Raw genomic sequence first — 18,875 nt, 5'->3', positions numbered from 1 at the left:
TACAATAGTTTACCGGAGATTCTCTGTTGTGCTTTCAGAAAAAGTAAGCTATGGTCCCACGAGGAAAACCCAACTTCGCAAAAATAAATTGTATATAATTCATGAGCGGAAATCACCCTCCTTCGAACACAGGAGCTGTCCGTTTTGGGGCTGTTAGGAGAATTATGAAAAGCTAAAGAGCATCTGAAAAGGCGTCCTGGTAGTGCAGTGGTTCAGCACTCAGCTGCTAACCTAAAGGTCAGTAGTTCGAACCTGCCAGCCACTCTTCAGGAGAAAGATGGGACAGTCTGTTTCCATAAAGATTTACAGCCTTGGAAACTGTCATGGATTGAATTGTGTCCCCCCAAAACATCTGTCAGCTTGGCTAGGTCATGATTCCCAGTATTGTATGATTGTCTACCATTTCGTCATCTGATGTGATTTCCCTACGTGTTGTAACTCTTATCAGTATGACGTAATAAAATGGATCGGCAGCAGTCATACTGATGAGATCTACAAGACTAGATAGTATCTTAAGCCAATCTCTTTTGAGCTATAGAAGAGAGAAGGGAGCAGAGAGACATGGGGACCTAATACCACCAAGAAAGCAGTGCTGGGAGTAGAGTGTATTCTTTGGACCTGAGGTTCTCGCCTGGAGAAGCTCCTTGGCCAACAGAGAAAGCCGTCCCCTGGAGCTGATGCCCTGAATTCGGACTTGCAGCCTCCTAGACTGTGAGAGATTTTCTCTTTGTTAAAGTCGTCCATTTGTATTTCCGTTGTAGCAGCACTAGATGACTGAGACAGAAACACTATGAGGCAGTTCTACTCTGCCCTGTAGGGTCGCTATAAGCTGGAATCAACTCGATGGCAATGCGTTTGATTTTTTTGGATTTAAGAGATGCACAAAGCGTTCAAAAGAACACATTTTCTGTTTTTCCAGTCTACCGTGTAATAAAGACACATTAAAGTACTCATTTTTCTCTTAAGTGTAGAGGTGTCTTCCCTTTTATACAGAATATGTGTTTTTTAAGAGAGTGGAAAATAAGACTTGAAAAAAAAATCATTTGAACCATGTTTTCCTGTGTGCTGGGAGCTGAAATCCACAAGGCTCTCCAGTGCATGGCTTCTGCAATCGCCCTGAAAAGCTGGTATTCGTTCAGGTCCACCCTTGTCCACATTCAATGCGCTTAACCACAAATAAACCCTCAAGTTCTAAAAAAAAAAAAAAGTTTGAAGTTTCTTATTGTATTTCTGCTTCTTGAAAGCTTTAATTTTGTTGTGCTTAGTTGCCCTCGAGTCCATTTCAACTTACGGCCACTTCATGTGCGCAGAATAGAACTGTTTCATAGTGACCTTTTGGGCCCTGGTTGCCAGGCCTTTCTTCTGAGGCGCCTCTGGGTGGGTTCTCACTGCCAAACTTTTGGCTAGTAGCTGAGTGCTCAACCCATTGCGCTGCAACAAACACTAAACGGAAACAGGGACAAAAATTGCATTTCTGAAAATGGCAAAAAAAAAATGCTTTTCAGACTGCCTTCAGAGAGGTTAGATAAGAAAGAGAACTCAGGAATAAGGCAAAACCTGGAGGGCTTTTTTTGTTTTAATATCAGCGTCCTCCTTGCATACCTGTCCCAGCAGATCTGAGCTTGCCGCGCCCGCCCGCACCACTTCCCCGACGCTTGGTGGCTCCTGCTGTGGAGATGACGGCCAGGCGCGCGCACGGAGGCCGCGAGGGGACGGCTCGGCGCGCGCGTGCGCAGAAGGGAGCCAAGGTGCCGGGGCGCGCGGATGCGGCTCCGGGAGCGCGTGCGCAGAGCGGCGCGAAGGTGCCCGGGGCGCGCGTGCGCGTGCGCAGCGGCGGGCGCGCGTGCGCGGTGCTGCGCGGGAGGGCGGGCGCGCGCACTTCTCCCCGCCCCCACCTGGCTGAGGAGGCAGCGCCATGGCGGCCGCCGCGACCCTGCCGCGGCCCGTCACCCACCTGCTTTTTGACATGGACGGTCTCCTTCTGGGTGGGTAGCCTGCGGCCGCCTCCCACATAAACTCACCGGGGGTGAGGGAGGGGGCGGGTGGGGGCGGGGGGCGACCTCTCAGGGCCGGCGGGCTGGGTCGCCTCAGGGAGGGGTCCCTCGGGCCCCCGCGCCCCCGACCGGCCCGGAAGCGGGGTCCGCGGGCCCGTGTCCGTGTCCCCGGCGCGCGGCGGCGGCGCCTACGCGGCCCGGAACCCGCTTCCGGTGGCCGGCCGTGGTGTGGGGGTCGCAGCACGTCCCGGTGAGCCCCCGGGGACCCTCGGCCGGACGCGCGGTCACGTGGCCATCCCGGGTCCAGACTCCTCCATCCCCACCCCGCCCGAGGCCTCCGGCCGCCCCCGCGCAGCCTCAGTTTCCCCATCTTCAAAGCAGCCTCAGTGGTACCTGCCGCCGTCTCCAGGTGACCTCGGAGGTGGACGCACCTTGATTGTAGCAGCCTACGTGGCCGTACATCGCAGCCGGGCGGCTTTGCCCCTCAGGGGACGTCTGGCAGCGGCTGGGGACATTTTGGGGTGTCGCAGCTGCAGGCGGGGAGGTGCTAGCCGGCACCTAGAGGGTGGAGGTCAGGGATGCCGTTTAACGTCCTGCAGTGCACAGGGCGGTCCCAGCCGGTAACCAGCAAGTATCGGCTCCCGAAGTCCAGAAGCGCGGGGGATGAGTGGCCCAGTTATTTGGTTTGGCTGCTCACACTAACCCAGAGCCTGGGAACTGTCTACAAATACAGAAGCTCCGGTCCCACCCCAGAACTGCCCCGTCAGAAGGGAAAGTTTGGGAAGCACTGCTCTGTGCATCTGAGGGGTTAGGAGCACTTGTGTGTGGACTAAGCAGTCGTTCAGCCAGTCAGTCGTGGTAGACGGTGAACCTCACCTTCACCCCTCTGTGACTACGGAAAGCAGTTAAAAGAATAACACAGACTCAATTTATTGTTCTAAACACAACAGAATTAACACCGAGATCATCCAATAGAAGGCTTCATACGTCAAGAAAATGAAACCACTTGCTGTAGAGTCCTTTTGAACTCCTTGTCATGTGCCCTTGAGTCCATTCAGACTCATTGTGACCCTATAGGATAGAGTAGAACTGCCCCATAGGGTTTCTTAGGCTGTAATCTCTAAGGAGCACTGGTGGCAAAGTGGTTAAGAGCTTGGCTGCTAACCTAAAGGTCAGCAGTTCGAATCCACCAGCAGCTCCTTCGGGAACCCTATGGGGCATTTCTATTCTGGCCTGTAGGGTTGCCATGAGTCAGAATTGACTCGACAGCAACGGGCCTAATCTTTATGAAGCAGATCACCAGGTCTTCTGTTCGGTGACTGGGTGATTTCAGACCATCAACCTTTTGGCTAGCAGCCGAGTGCTTAACATTACCCTACCTGGCTCCTTATTTGGGCTCATAACCCCAAAAAAACCAAAACCCTAAACCAGTTGTCAGGGAGTCAATTCCAACTCATAGCGACCCTATAGGACATAGTAGAACTGTCCCTAGGGTTTCCAAAGAGCAGCTGGTGGATTTAAACTGCTGACCTTTTGGTTAGCAGCTGAGCTCTTAACCACTGTGCCACCAGGGCTCCAAGATTTGTAAAAATGTCTGCGTACTTAATGTAAACTGCTGACCTGGTGGTGGTTTCACATACGTGATTGCTTCATTTCATAAAATCCTGCAAGGTAGGAGGAAATAGTTGCATTTAACTAGTTAAAAACACACACCCCCAACTGCTGCTCAGAGAAGTCAAGTTACTTGCCCAAGGTCACACAGCGAATAAGGAGCAAAGCTGAGAAATCAGTCAGGTTCTAATATAAATGATGTACTTATCTTACATGGTGAGGGTGCCCTTGCTAGAGCTGATTGTATTGTGGAGTGATTTAGTAGTAATATGACTGATGATATATATACAGAGGGAGAGAGAGAGAGATAAGGGGTGCCATGGGGTGGTGGAATGGTTAAGTACTCTGCTGCTAACCACAAGATCAGCAGTTCAAACCCACTAGCCGCTCTGCAGGAGAAGCTCTGCAGGAGAAAGACATAGCAGTCTTCTGTAAAGATTACAGCCTTGGAAACCCTATGGAGCAGTTCTACTCTGTCCTGTAGGGTTGTTATGAGATGACTGCAATGAGTTTTTATGTATATATACACGCATGCACAGACACACACATACATATAAATATATCACACAAAAAGCTTCATTTTATGGACACACAGGTGTAAACTGATGAATTCCGAAGTTAAAAAAAAATTCCATAAAAACAAAAAGCCAACCCCACTGCCGTCGAGTCGATTCCGACTCAGCGACCCTATAGGACAGAGTAGAACTGCCCCGTAGAGTTTCCAAGGAGTGCCTGGTGGATTCCAACTGCCGACCTCTTGATTAGCAGCTGTAGCACTTAACCACTACGCCACCAGGATTTCCGAAACATCTCCATAGCGGTCACTAATAGGAGAGACCAGCGTCTGCAGCTACTGAATTTGAAATTAGTCAGTTTCAGAAAGCTTCTGGGATTCATAAGTAGTACAGTTTGTAGACATGAATTTCCCCATGCAGGTGGTCAAGAAGTGGAATTGTCAAATCCTGTACCCTCTAATGCCAGGTCCGGAGAACCTCATGGGGGAGCCTTATGAATTTTAATACAAACAGAGATGTCTCATTAAAATTAAATTTATTAAACTTCTAAATGAGCTTGATGCATGATTCTGATTGTAGGCTCACACAAAGCCATTCCCTGAAGCGATGAATAGCATTTACCTGGCAGAACTGGCAGGGGTAGTTCTCAACCAGGATCCTCTTACTTGCTAGTTAGGACAAGTATAGTGGTTTATCCAGCATCGACCTGACAATGTTAACCCAAACCTCGGAACTGCTCAAAAAAGTCTGTTGCTGGAGTTGAGCTGACTCAACTCACAGTGACCCCATGTGTGTCAGAGTACAGCTGGGCTCTGTAGTTTTCAATGGCTGAGTTTTCAGACGTAGATCACCAGGCCTGTCTTCCAAGGCACCTCTGTGTGAGTTCTAGCTGCCAAACTTTAGGTTAGTAGCAGAGTGCTTGACTGTTTGTGCCACCCACGGACTCCGTTAACTGGTCAGAAAACTGAGAATTAACTGCTGTTTGGGAAGATAAGTCTTAGTGCTTTCTCACTTTCTACCTGTTTTTTTTTTTTTTTCCCCCTTTCCTCCCCTAATCCATCTTTGAAGTGAAAGACCTGCAGAACTTTGTCAGGAGTTTGCCTCTGCTCATTTAGTGATTTTACAAAATGTCTTGTCTAAATGACAGCTTTCCAAAATATACTATTTTATCTCATTTAATCTCCCAAATTATGCTTGCTCTAATTTTTCAGTCTGCCTTCAGTATGTGTGCTGTTTGCATAACAATATATCATCAGTTTATAGTGATCTCTTTAGCAGTAGGTCTGCTTTTCAGGACATCAAATGCATTTCCTCAGGAAGTTCTATTTGTTAATGTAGCCCGTGTACCGGAGTTTTCAGGGAAGTAAAACCGAAAGCAAATAGTTTTGTTGAGGATTCTCACATTACGAGAGAAGTGTGTTTAATCAGAGGAGAAAGAAGAGGTAAAAGGAACTTTTTTTCTGCAGAAATGTGGAGAACATCAAGGCACTTGCCAGTGCTTTTGAAATTTGTTTCTGTTGGTTGTCCTTTCAAACAAAAAAGCCACTTTCGGAGTCTGTTTTTCTTGAAACGAGGTGGCAATTCATAGGCTATGATTTAGGTGAAAATTTTGGCTTTCAAATGGAATTCGGAGAAAGAAAAGGGGGGCTGAGCTTACTTAGGGTTCAGTACAAGATTTTGAAGGCAGAAGACCGCAAGTATTAAACAGGACTCGAGCGACAACTATCTAGCGAAGGATTAACTCAGCTAAGGGCTATGGAAAGGTGGGTGTACAAAGGATGGGTCAAATCTTTTTAAGAAGAAAGCTTGTCTGGAGAGCAGTGCTGTCTAATAGAAATGTAATGGAGCCATGTAAAATTTTCCAGCAGCAACAGTAAAAAGTAAATAAAACTAGTGACATTATTTTGAATGTTAAATTTTATCTACCCTCCTGTAACCACCAATCGGTGGTCAAGTCACTTCCAACTCCTGGCGACCACACGTGTATCAGGGTGGAAGTGTGCTTCATAGGTTTTCATGGCTGGGACCTCTCAGAAGCAGATGACCAGGACTTCTGAGGCACCTCTGGGTGGGTTGCAGCCTCCAACCTTTTGGTTAGTAGCCCAGACCTTAACGGACTGCCCCACTCAGGGACTCCACCAGTTGCCCACCAATTGACTCTGACTTATGGTGACCCCATGTGTCAGAATAGAACTGTGCTTCTTAGGATTTTCAAGGCTGTGACCTTTTAGAAGCACATTGCCAGGCCTTTCTTCTGAGGCATCTCTGCTTGGGTTCGAACTGCCAGCCTTTAGGTTAGTAGTTGAGCACTTAACGGTTTGTACCACTCATGTATCTGAAATATTGTTACCCAGCAGGTATTCAGTATAAAAGATCATTGAGATATTTTTCATTTTTTAGTATCAAGTCTTCAAAGTCGGTGTGTTTTACACTGAAGTGCTCAATAGCTACATGTGGCACGTGGCCACCATATTGGACCACGCAGGCCTAGAGCTCTGGGAAGCAAAGCCTGATGTCTGCTGTGGCAGCAGCCTAGGCGTGAGGGCTGAGCAGAGGGTAGATGCTAACGAGCCACATAATTCGGAATTAGGAGGCGCCCAGCGTATGCAGAATGTGTTTTCCAGGAGTTTGGTACTTAAAATCCCTAAAAATTCAGCAAGTAACATAAGAAAGCCTAGCTTAAAAATCAGCCACAGAAATAAATCTGCGAGGGCAAGTAAGAGCGTTTGTGGTATGAATGATGGATACCACGTCTCCAAAAATGCACAGATTGGGTGATTTCAGTGTGTGACATATGGCTTCTGTGTCACCTGGCTGTAGTCGAATGTATGACCTAATTTGTCCTTGTCCACGCTCCCATAGCTTTCTTCTGCCAAAGGATAGCCCTTGACTCTGCTGACAGGTACCTGTTTCATTGCCTCGAGTCTCAGAGGCAGGGGCTTTGTGGTGTCTGCTGAACACAGTGGTGGAGAATCCCTGGCCCAGAGAACCAGGCACCAACCTGTCCAATCCACCTTCAGTATCCAGTCTCCTACTATCATCCTTTTAACTTCACCTCTACGAATTTCCATAAATACCAGAACATCATAAAGTTGATGACAAAAATAGAATCTCCCTGCCCTGGTAGCTCAGTGCTTAAGCATTTGGCTGCTAACTCAAAGGTTGACAGTTTGAATCCACCAGCTGCTCCTTGGAAACCCTATGGGGCAGTTCTACTCTGTCCCATAGAGTTGCTATGAGTTGAAATCGACTCGACAGCAGCGGGAATTTAATATTAGTACGTGCCACAGATTAAATTTTCTGAGGAACCTCTGTGCATTGTCATTTGACCTGACATCATACACATACAGCCTAAAAGTAGAGATGTGGACTTTTCAGAGTTTGTTGGTTCTTCTCAGTTAATGCCGTTAGTCGCACGATCCCAAGTGGGGTTTCTAAGTGTCGTTTGGCACGTTGGAGTCCCTGGTTGGTGCCAACCCAAAGGTTGGAGATTCAGGTCCACCCAGAGATGCCTGGCAATCTACTGCTGAAAAGTCAGCCATTGAAAACCCGGTGGAGCACAGTTCTACTCTGAGACACATGGAGTGGCCATGAGTCAGAGTCAACTCCACGACAGCTGGTCTTTGGTGTGGCACATTTTTTAGGAAGGTGGAGCAGAATCAAGGGTCATTCGGTATGCCCCTGTGTGTGTTTATTGGTTAGCCTTGGAACTTGCAGATTGAAGTAATCATGAGATCCCCTCTTGTTGGGCATGCTTTGGGGTGTCGCTCAGGATGTTGGGGTCACTGTGTAGTGGTTTACATTCTTTCTTTGCTCTGGCTCTCCTGGGACCTAACAACACACATTTGGGTTTTGCTTCACCTTGCTAGGTGGAATTTAGGTTCCTGTGAACATATGCAAAGAATTGGCTGAAATTTGGAGTACGGTCTGAGGCCTTGGGACAGAGCAGAGCCTACATCAAAGGGGCCCTAACTTTGGCTTTCTCGCTAGAGTGTAATCGATAATCAATGACTATTGTTTCTGAAAACCAGAAAGAAGTCTGAAATTCGGCAAGCACGGGACACGTGTGTTCACATTAAGGGTCCAAAGAGATTTGGAGTTAATATGCATGAAGGGGCCATAGGAAGGAGATAATAGACTAAATCGTATGTTAGAGAAAATTTGTCAATAATAAAACAGTGAGTTTTGGACTAAAATTGAGAACCTCTGTTCTCTTGGGTTCTGCTTTTTCTGGTAGATGTGAGCCATGTCAGCACTGAGTCTGTTCTTGTAGTTAGTGGTTCCTTGTCAGCCACAGTTGCTCCTATTCCTAGAATAATTCAGCAGGGGGTGAGATTTAAATTGTAAAATACTGCAGATAAAAGGGAGTTTTATTAAGCTAGTGATATGACTGAAGGATTCAGCTGGTTTCCGTCATTGCGGGTATGAAATGCCCTTATTTCCTCAAAGCTTCCTTACCCTCCTAACCAAACCAAAACCAACCTCATTGTTGTGGAGCCATTCGGACTCATAGTGACCCTATGGGATGGCCCCTTTGGGTTCCGAGGAGCGCCTGGTGAATTTGAACTGCTGACTTTTTGGTTAGCAGCCTTATGTCTTAACCACTGGGCCACAGGGCTCCCTTATTATATATATATATTTTTTTTTAATTAAAAAAAAATATCCTCCTAGTGCGGTTTTATTTGGAACCTTAGTTATGCACACCGGATATAGTCAAGAGCCAGCACTCATTACTTTTTTTTAAAAGAGTTTTTACCTTTTTCTTCCTTTCTTTTTTTGCCCTAAAAAGCTGTTTGTTGATGGCAGTGGGTATCTTCCTGATTATCATTACTTTTTTCCTCTGATGCTATTTCTTTTTCTTTTTTAACTGATTGTTGTTAATTGCCTGGGAGTTGGCTCTAACTCATGGCGACCCCATGTACGACAGAACGAAACGTTGCCCAGCGCCGTGCCGTCTCCACGGCGTCTTGATGTGTTTGAGTCTGTGGTTGGGGCCGTTGTGTCAGTCCACCTCACTGAGGTTATTCTCATTTTCGCCGACCCTCTGCTTTACCAACCACGGTGTCTTTTTCGAGTGATTGATCTTTCCTGATGACGTGCCCAAAGTAAGCGAAGTCTCTCCGTCCTAGCTTGTAAGAGCATCCTGGTTGTGTTTCCGCTAAGGCGGATGTGTTCATTCTCCTGGCAGTCCATGGTATATTCAGTGTTCTTTGCTAGCACCGTAATTCAAATATGTCGGTTGTTTTTCTGTCTTCCTTTTCTGTTGTCCAGCTTTCGCATGCACATGAGGCGACTGAGGACCCCGTTGCTTGGCATTAGTGGATCTCTGTTGTTTTGCAGGAGTAGATGGAGGTGAATGCAGAGTTAAAGAGCAGGGAAACGTCCACTGAAAGCACTGATGATATATGATGTTATCACAAGGTAAAGCTCTAAAGGTAACCATCCTTGCTAGTTCACAGTTAGGACTTTGTAAACAGAACTGTGAGGAGTGGTAAAATGCTTTTTTTTTTTTCTTAATTTATTTTATTGTTGTTGAGAATATACACAGCAAAACACACCAATTCAACAGTTTCTGCATGTACAAGTCGGTAACGTGGATGACACTCTTCCAGTTGGCAGCCATTCTCCCCCTCCTTTTCTGAATTGTTTCTCCCCCATTAATATAAACTCACTGCCCTCTAAGGTTCTCTTTTGAGTGATTTTTTTTTGAGTGATTAAGTTTTGTCAACTTAATCCCATATAGATAGATCGTAAAAGAGTGTAATGCTCAAGGCAGACATTTTGTACCAGTTAAGCTAAACTAATGTTTGGTTTCAAGAAGACTTCAGGGGATATTTTTGGTTTCAGGTTTAAAGATTATCTCAGGGCAATAGTCTCAGGGGTTGCTCCATAGGGTTTTCAATGGCTGATTTTTCAGAAGTAGATCTCCAGGCCTTTCTTCTGAGGCACCTCTGGGTGCACTCGAGCCTCCAGCCTTTCAGTTAGTAGCTGAGCACATGACCCATCTGTACCACCCAGGGATGCCAAAATTGCCTATGGTTGATGCCTAACGAGAATTTTCTTGACAATGTGACCCCTGTATAACGCACGCACACTTCTGCTCCCGAAACGGTTTTTCCCCTTCGCTTTGCCAAAACAGACCGTGGTCCTTGTAGTGCCTCTTCGCAAACCGGCGGCGTTTGGCTGCTTTGTCATCCCCTCCTTCACCTTCCTGTGTACACTGCCTCCCTCACATATGTATTAGGATGGGTGAGATCAGTAACCAAGCATCTGCAGGCAGTGGTGCCTGTGTGTGGGATGGGAATAGTCACCTCCACGACGCTGTTAGCCAGCAGGAAATTGCACAACATTGCTGTTGGCCCCAGTCTGCACATTTGGTGAGCATCCACCTTCCTGTCCAGCCCTGGGAGAGGGGCCAAGCTTCCTGCCCTTTCCTGAGCGGTGATGCCCTGCTTAGAAAAGGCTGCCCATCACACAGCTAGCCAGGAACAGACCAGGAGCAAAGCTACATATGCGTCTGCCCATTTCTACAGTCACACTCAAGGGAGAGACTGTTGTCTCTGGTGGAATTTGGCCCGGGTGTGCACGTGGCCACGGGGGGCTGCCTGGTGATAAATTCGGCTAGAATGGAGTCGGGCTACCAAGCCGATGATACAGCGATGATGCCAGAGGCTGCTAAAACAGCAAGGACGGTAAAACCCTGTGCCTGGAAAACTGTGTTCTCTAGGAGTGCTTAAGGAGCCCTGGTGGCGCACACAGTTAAGCGTTCAGCTGCTAAATGAAACATAAGCTGGTGGAACTCCGCCAGCTGCTCCGGGGGAGAAAGACCTGGCTTTCTGCTTCTGTAAATATTACAGCTGAGGAAACCTTGGGGCAGTTCTACTCTGTCAACACAGGGTCGTTGTGAGTTGGAATCTACTCAACAGCACCCAACAACAGCAGGAGTGTTAACAGTAAGAGGGTGCATGGTTGGAAAACAAACACTTTTGACTTTTTGCATTAAGTCTCCTCTTGGGGCCAGACTTATTGTTGGAGTCCTGAGTTTGCCACTTGCCAGCACTAGCAGGGTGACTGGGTGAACAAGATACTCAAGCCCTCTGTCTCTTAGTAAAATGAGGGTAATGAAATAGAGCACCTTTCTCAAGGCTGGTTTAGAAACTTAGGCCATACCTGAAGACGTCTTAGGAGTGCCTTTGACATGTAGGACGCAGGACATGTGTGCTTGTTAAGTAACTGCCCAAGCCCCGGCCTCTGGGAACATAGATAGGGACGCGTCTCCTTTATACTCCCTCTGAGAAGGCAGAGGTGGTCCATTGGGAGAATTCTTACCTTCTATGAGGGAGACCCGGGCTGGATTACTGACCAGTGCACCTCACGTGCAGCCGTCACCTGTCTGTCAGTGGAGGCTTGCACGTTGCTGTGTGCTGAACAGGTTTCAGCGGAGCTTCCAGACTAAAGACAGACTAGGAAGAAAGGTCTGGTGATCTGCTTCTGAAAATCAGCCAGTGAGAACCCTGTGGGTCACCAGGGTTGTCCTTTGGGTTGCTGTGAATCAGAGGCCAACGCGAGGCCAGCTAACAACAATAATAAAGGCGTTAAACCTGACAGAGCAGAGAAGTGTGGGAGGACGGAGTCCACTGGTCCGAGTTCTGTTTCTGAAACAGAAATAGTTCTTGACCTTACTGTCCCTCTGTAGCATCTCTTTGCTCCGTTCCCATCAAGCTTCTTAAAACAGCAGGCAGGACTCACCATCCCTACTTCCTTCTTTAGGAGCCCCTGGGTGGCACCAACAGTTCAGCACTCGACTACTAACTGAAAGGTTGGCAGTTCGAACCCCCCCAGAGGTACCTCAGAAGAAAACCGGGGCGATCTGCTTCCGAAAGGTCACAGCCTTGAAAACCCCACAGGGCAATTCTACTCTGCACACATGGGGCCTCCAGGAGTTGAATCAACTCGACAGCAGTTAACAATATCTCCCTCCTTCCCCGTTCCCTCACTGCAAACTGGCTTTAATCCTACAGCCCACAGATTTGGCTGTCATGAATGTACCAGTGACTTCCAGATGGCCAAATCCAGTAAGTTCTCTCACATATTTCCAGAGCTTTCTGCCTCATTTGACGCTTTCCCACTCTGCATGGACACCTGTCTCTTGGTTTCACTGGCAGGTTCTTGTCTTTGTTCCTCATACCCTTCTCTTCCTCTTCACTTCTGTTTGGTGTCCCCATGGACCCTCTTCTAAACTCATGGTTCCAGCTGACGCCTAGGCACCAGCGTGTCCTTGGCCTCTATGGATGGCTCTCCTTCACGTTTCTCTCGAGTGCACGTCTGCAAGTCCCAGGGACCACTGGGTATTCTGCCCTGTTATTGTTAGGTGCCATCGAGTCACCTCCGACTCATAGCAACCCCGTGTACAACAGAACAAAAACAGTGCCCGGTCCTGCACCATCCTCACAATCATTGTTATGCTTGAGCCCGTTCCTACCCTAGTGGCCCAGAAAGAAGCCCTGGTGGTACAGTGGTTAAGTGTTCAACTGCTAACCAGAAGGTCTGCAGTTGGAACCCACCAGCTGCTCTGCAACAGAAAAGATGTGGCCGTCTGCTTCCGTAAAGATTGCAGCCTTGGAAACCCTATGGGGCAGTTCTACTCTGACTTATAGGGTTGGTATGAGTCAGGACTGACTCCACGGCAGCGGGTTTGGCTTGCGGTTTAGTGGTCCAGAGACAGCACAAAGCACCGTCTTCTAAACTTACTCTTTAAACTAAACTATTCACCGCCTGGTAGCTGTTTTTCTGCGTTCTCTTGTAGGGAAATGACAGCATAAGCCACACGGGTCCCAATTGGGAGCTCATCTCTGATTTCTCATCCTCCTCCACCTCCCAGCATTCCAAGTACTTAAAACCCAAACCCACTGCCATTGAGTCGATGCCGACTCACGGTGACCCTGTGTATGTCAGAGTAGAACTGCGCTCCAGGGAGTTTTCAGTGGCTGATTTTTCAGAAGGAGATTGCCAGGCCTTTCTTACAAGGTGCTTCTGGGCACCTCTGAGTTTACTAAAATCTCTGACCTTTCAGTTAGCAGCCAAGTGCATTAATTGTTTGCACCACCAACAACCAAATAAAAACAAACCCACTGTCATCAAGTCCATCCTGACTCCTGGTGGGTGACACCATGTATGTCTCAGTAGAGTTGTGCTCCATAAGGTTTTCAGTGGCTGATTTTTTGGAAGTAGATTGGTCACCAGGCTTTTCTTCCAGGCACCTCTGCGTAGACTCAGACTTCTAATCTTTCGGTCAGCAGCTCAGTGTTTTACTCGCGTGCACCCCCTAGGGACTCCTTAAGCTAGCTAAGACATGGGAATGGTGGAAACCAGTAAACCAGTTACGTTTGAGTTGACTCACGGTGACCCCATGAAGTTTTCAATGGCTGATTTTTCGGGAGTAGATCTCCCGGCCTTTACTTATTTCTAAATATGTCAAAACCATGTTCATTTCATTCTAGCCACCACTGGCTTTCTTTAGACTCTCACCCTTTTCCCTGGTCTGACAGTATTCACTCAGAGCTCTCACCCCGTCTTTGGTATTGTTCCGAGCACTTTATAGGCATTCTCTCACTTCCCTCTCACAGCAAGCAGATGGCCTGTGGTTCTTATTGGTGACACTACCCATTTTGCAGATGCGAAACTGAGGCTTCCTGAAGTCAGGTGGCTTAACTCCAGCGGCACTGACTGTGAGAGTTCTCTCTCTTCTCACCACTTTGGAAAGAGATACAACAATTTCATAAAAAACACAGGGGTCCTTCAGGGCAGTCCCGCTACTTCCAGGAAGATCAGCAGCATTTGTGAAATGTTGGTGGGCACGTGAATGAATCTGCAAACAGTCCTGGGGCCCAGGTGCGTTTTGCTGGAATGGGGCCTGGTGAGAGGAGAGACCTCACCAGGAGGCTTTTCTCTCGCTCGTGTTCCTGGATTTCTTACATGAGAGGAATTTTGTCATAAACTGGCCCTTAAATACGTTTCAAGAGGAAGATGTTTGAGGCCCATAGGAATAGCCTTGGGCTCTATCTGTGACGTACCGGGCACCCTCTCCCCTCTGTTGCTCAGCTCTGTGGTCAACTTGCAGACACGTAGGTTACCTCCGGGTCAGCCAGATAGGGCTGGCTGAACTTGTTCTTCCCTCGGAGCTCCAGCCATATCTCAGCACCTGTCTTGATAAACCAGTTGTTGTCGTCTGGAGTGCCCTGCAAAAAGCATTTAAGTCTCCCACTGGTTATTTGAGCAATCAGCCGGCCAACCCCTGGAAGCAGTTAAAGTGGCTCCATGCTACCAGCCTTTGGATGGATCCATTCCAGTGGCTAAAGATGGAAGGCGCTTTCTGCTCTTGAAAGGTTTTCTTTTGGCTAGTGGGGGTTATTGGAGATAGAGCTTTAAGTTGAAAAGGAATTTCTGAAAAGCATGGCAGAATGGAGGAGCCCTGGTAGTGCAGTGGTTAAGTGCCCAGCTGCTAACCAAAAGGTCTAGGGTTCAAACCTGCCAGCCGCTCCACAGGAGAAAGATGTAGCTGTCTGCACTGGTAAAGATTACAGCCTTGGAAACCCTGTGGGGCAGTTCTTCTCTGTCCAAAGGGTCCAAAAGGTCCAAAAGGTGGGTTTCGTTTGGTAAGGAGAAAGATGTAGCATTCTGCTTCTGTAAAAATGGTTGTTACGTGCCGTTGAGTTGGTTCCGACTCATAGCGACCTTATGTACAACAGAACGAACGAAACACTGCCTGCTCCTGTGTAGTCCTCATAATCCTTGTTATGCTTGAGCCCATCACGGCAAGCCACTGTGTCAGTCCGTCTCTTTGAAGGACTTTCTCTGTTTCCCTGACCCTGTGCTTTACCAAGCATGATGTCCTTTTCCAGGGACTTGTCCCTCCTGGTAACATTTCCATCCTCGCTTCTAAGGAGCATTCTGGCTGTACTTTCAAGACAGATTTGTTCATTTTTCCTGCACTCCATGTATATTCAGTATTCTTTGCCAACACCATCATTGAAAGGCCTCAGTTCTTCTCTGTTCTTCCTTATTCATTGCCCAGCTTTCTCATGCATATGAAGGGATTGAAAATAGCGTGGCTTGGGTCAGGCACACCTTAGTCCTCAAAGTGGCGTCTTTGCTTTGTAGTACTTCAAACAGATCTTTTGCAGCAGATTAGCCCAATGGGATGCATTATTTGATTTCTTGACTGCAGCTTCCACGAGCATTGATTGTGGATCCAAGTAATGAAATCCTTGACAACTTCAATCTTTTCTCCATTTATCATGATGTTGCTTACTGGTCCAGTTGTGAGGATTTTTGTTTTCTTTATGTTGAGGTGTAATCCATATTGAAGGCTGTGGTCTTTGATCTTCATCAGTAAATGCTTCAGGTCCTCTTCACTTTTTGCAAGTAAGGTTGTGTCATCTGCATATCGCAGGTTGTTAATGAGTCTTCCTTCAATCCTGATGCAGTAAACGTATAACCTTGGAAATCATGTGGGGCAGTTCTGCTCTGTCCTGTAGGGTCGTTAAGAGTCAGATTCGACACCAATGATTTTTTAAGGGGCCCTGGTGGCGCAGTGGTTAAACTCTCAGCTGCTAACCGAAAGGTCAGTGGTTTGAACCTACCCAGCAGCACCAGAGAAGAAAGGCCTGGCAATCTGGTTCCATAAAGATTGTTGTCTTTAGTTGCTGTCAAGTCCATTCTTGAGTCATGAGGACCCCATGTGTGCAAAACAGAACTACTCCATAGGGTTTTCAAGACTGTCACCTTCCGGAAGCAGATCACCAGGCCTGTCTTCTGAGGGGCTTCTGCCAGCCTTTTCAGCTAATAGTAGAGTGCTTTTACATTTGCACCTCCTGGAGATTGCAGCCCTGCGTTCAGACCCTCCCTTTCAGGTCCAGTCTGTTGCCTGGTGATGAGCAAGAATTGGCACCACGGAAGCCCTCTCTGCTGCTGTCCTTCCTGTTCAGCTGAGTTGCAAACAGGGAGCTGTAGAGGGCACAGCCCCACTTACCAAAACCAGACCAAAAAATCCATTGCTGTCAAGTTGATCCTGACTCATAGCAGCCCTATAGGACAGAGTAGAACTGCCCCATAGTGCTTCCAAGCAGTGGCTGGTGGATTTGAACTGCTGACCTTTTGGTTAGCAGCCGAGCTCTTAACTACTGCAGCTACCAGGTTCTTCTCCCCCCGCCACCTACCAGGTGGAGTTTACTTAGCTGTGAGATGCTTGCTGGTTTCCAAATGGAAAGTCCCTGGGTGGTACAAACGATTTGTATTTGACTACTAGCCTAAAGGTTGGTGGTTCGGACCCACCCAGTGGCAGCCACAGACCTGTGATCTGCTTCCGTGAAGATTACAGCCAAGAAACCCCCACGGAGTAGCTCTACTCTGTCACACGAGGTTGCCACGTGTTGGGATTGACTCAGCCGCAGCAGGGTTGGTTTGGTTTTTGCAGAGCAGGGGAGAAAAGAAAATGCTTTAGGGTAAATATTGGAGTCAGCTCGCCGAGCTCAGGGGAAACTTTGAAAAGAACCATTGATTTGGTAGTGCTGTTTGCTGTGTTCATGCAACATGGTTTTATACCCAGAGTAATTTTTCTTTTTAGTCCTCGGTGACCATATCAGAGTGGACCAGTGTGTGCTCTGTGGAGGGAGTGCGAGGCAGTCCTGCATAGTTTACATTTCTGGTGGTAACTGAGGTCAGGGTCGCCCCTTCCTTTACCGTCGCCAGAGGGGTCCTGTCCCAAGGAAAAAAAAAAACTTGAGACTCATACAAAGTCCTTGGGTGGTGCAAATGGTTCGGAGTGGTTTGAATCTACCCCGAGGTGCCTTGGAAGAAGGTCTTCGTGATCTACTGCCAAAAGGTCAGCCGTCGAAAACTGTGTGGAGCCCAGTTCTAGTCTAACACACATGGGGTTGGCATGAGTCTGAGGCTTTTCTGTTTTTTTTCCCCCATCTGTGGTTCTATAATCTGTGTATCTGTGGAGTCTCTAGGTGGTACAAATGATTAATGGATCAGCTGCTAACTGAAAGGTTGGGGATTTGACTCCATCCAGAGTTGTCTCGGTAGAAAGCCCTAGTGACTGACTTCTGAAAGATAACAGCCACAGAAATCCGTCTGGAGCACAGCTGTGTTCTAACACACATGAGGGTCACGATGAGTCGAAGTTGCCTGAATGGCGGCTGGTGGTTACACACACAAAATTACGAACTGTCATTTCCAGAGAGGCCGTCCTTGCTGGTTATCCCTCTTTTCCTGAGGGGCTGTGGGATAGGCAGAATGCTTAAAGGACCCTGAAGGCAAAGACAAAGAAGAACGGAGCCTGACCCTTGGAGCTGGGAGCAGAACTGTGAGCAAAACATTAGATTCTAAACTGCGCCCTGGATGAAGGCCAGGATCTAGGTCTGTTTTGTTGAGTGTTCTCCAAGTCTTAGCCCAGTACTTGGACCTGATGAGTGTTGCCAACAGAAACTCCACTCAGTAATTATCTTCACCCTTGAAAGGATGGTTAAGATGTTATAGGACACAGTGAAGACTAGGTGGATCCCATCTGTTAGATCACCTCTTGTTGTTAGTTACCCTTGAGTTGATTCCGACTCACCTAGAGTAGACCGTTGCCTAGGGTTTTCAATGCCTGTGACCTTGTAGAAGCAGGTCACCAGGCGTTTCTTCCGAGGTGCCTCTGGGTGGGTTCGAACAGCCGACCTTTCACTTAGTAGTGCAGCACTTAACCATTTGCGCCACCGGGGCCCTTACCCACCCCTTCCCTAAAAAAAAAAAAAAAATTTTTTTCTACGGGCTCGATTTTCAACACATTGCAGGCAACGTGAGAACGTAGGCTAGACACGAACAAGGACTGCCGTTTTGTGTGTGTCCTGTGATGGCTAGGCATTAGTGAGCGTTGTTAGTGAAATGTTGGGGTATCACTCATTATCCCCTGACACCTCTCTCCCATATACTTGGCTTCTCTAATTATGTTCTAAGCAGTGGCTGCCAGAACTGCCAGAGGCCAAGGGCCCTGTGTCCTCTGGGTCCTGTCCTCCCACGAGGACTGTGTTCAGCTACTGATTTCACCCACAGGAGCTCATCAGCCAGATGCATTCGGGTGTAATTAACACTTAATAAACAGCTACCAGTTCCAGAAAAGATGGATTATGGGAAGTCGGGCTAGATATTTATAATTAAAAAATATATATATATTAATCCCTTATTATTCAGTGGATCACCATCTTGGGCCCTGCTGCTTTTCTGGGCGGCTCTCTGATTCTGCTATGCGTCATTACCATTCATTAGTATCGATACTACAGCGTAAATGAAGAGCCTAAAATAATTTAGGTGCACAGTACTGGAGCACTTAGAGTACGTTTCCCAGGAGAGAAATGTTATAAATAGTACTTAGATGCTCAGAACCACGTTCAGAAAACTTGTCACGCATCTGGGCCGCTGCCTCATTTCCAAGCTTGCCTCTGAAACCCATACCAAACCCATTGCCTTCAAGGCGATTCCAACTCATAGTGACCCTATAGGACGGAGTACAACTGCCCCGTAGGGTTTCCAAGGCTATAATCTTTATGGAAGCAGACAGCCGCATCTTTCTCTGGTGGTAGAGGGACTGTTGGGTTCCAACCTCCAACCTTTCAGTTAGCAGCCGAGTGCTAAACCACTGGGCCACCAGGGCTCCTTCAAGTATATCTGACCCTCTCTTACTTATGGGAGACTCCATCCTAGGCACCAA

At 47.7% G+C, this 18,875-nt stretch overlaps 2 protein-coding genes across 4 annotated transcripts in view; one reads left to right on the top strand and one right to left on the bottom strand.

The window, feature by feature from the left end:
• LOC100659001 (steroid sulfatase) overlaps window positions 1–2,897 on the bottom strand; it is a 196,239-nt gene extending 193,342 nt beyond the window's left edge. Inside the window, exon 1 of one of the 2 annotated variants that reach the window (XM_010600188.3) lies at window positions 2,388–2,897. In XM_010600188.3, coding sequence (XP_010598490.3) covers window positions 2,388–2,456 — 69 coding nt within the window. In that variant the 5' untranslated portion in view covers window positions 2,457–2,897. The remainder of the gene's footprint in view (window positions 1–2,387) is intronic. The other variant, XM_023539677.2, reaches the window with a different exon arrangement.
• Window positions 1,891–18,875, top strand: part of LOC100661574 (pseudouridine-5'-phosphatase) — a 90,584-nt gene continuing 73,599 nt past the window's right edge. For both annotated transcript variants that reach the window (XM_010600190.3, XM_023539678.2), the window contains exon 1: window positions 1,891–1,985. In XM_010600190.3, the coding sequence (XP_010598492.1) occupies window positions 1,916–1,985 (70 nt within the window). In that variant the 5' untranslated portion in view covers window positions 1,891–1,915. The remainder of the gene's footprint in view (window positions 1,986–18,875) is intronic.

The sequence above is a fragment of the Loxodonta africana genome, chromosome X (assembly GCF_030014295.1).
Source record: "Loxodonta africana isolate mLoxAfr1 chromosome X, mLoxAfr1.hap2, whole genome shotgun sequence".
Lineage (NCBI taxonomy): Eukaryota > Metazoa > Chordata > Mammalia > Proboscidea > Elephantidae > Loxodonta > Loxodonta africana.
Note: the sequence above shows the minus strand (reverse complement) of the source record. Positions and strands in the feature narration are given on the sequence as shown.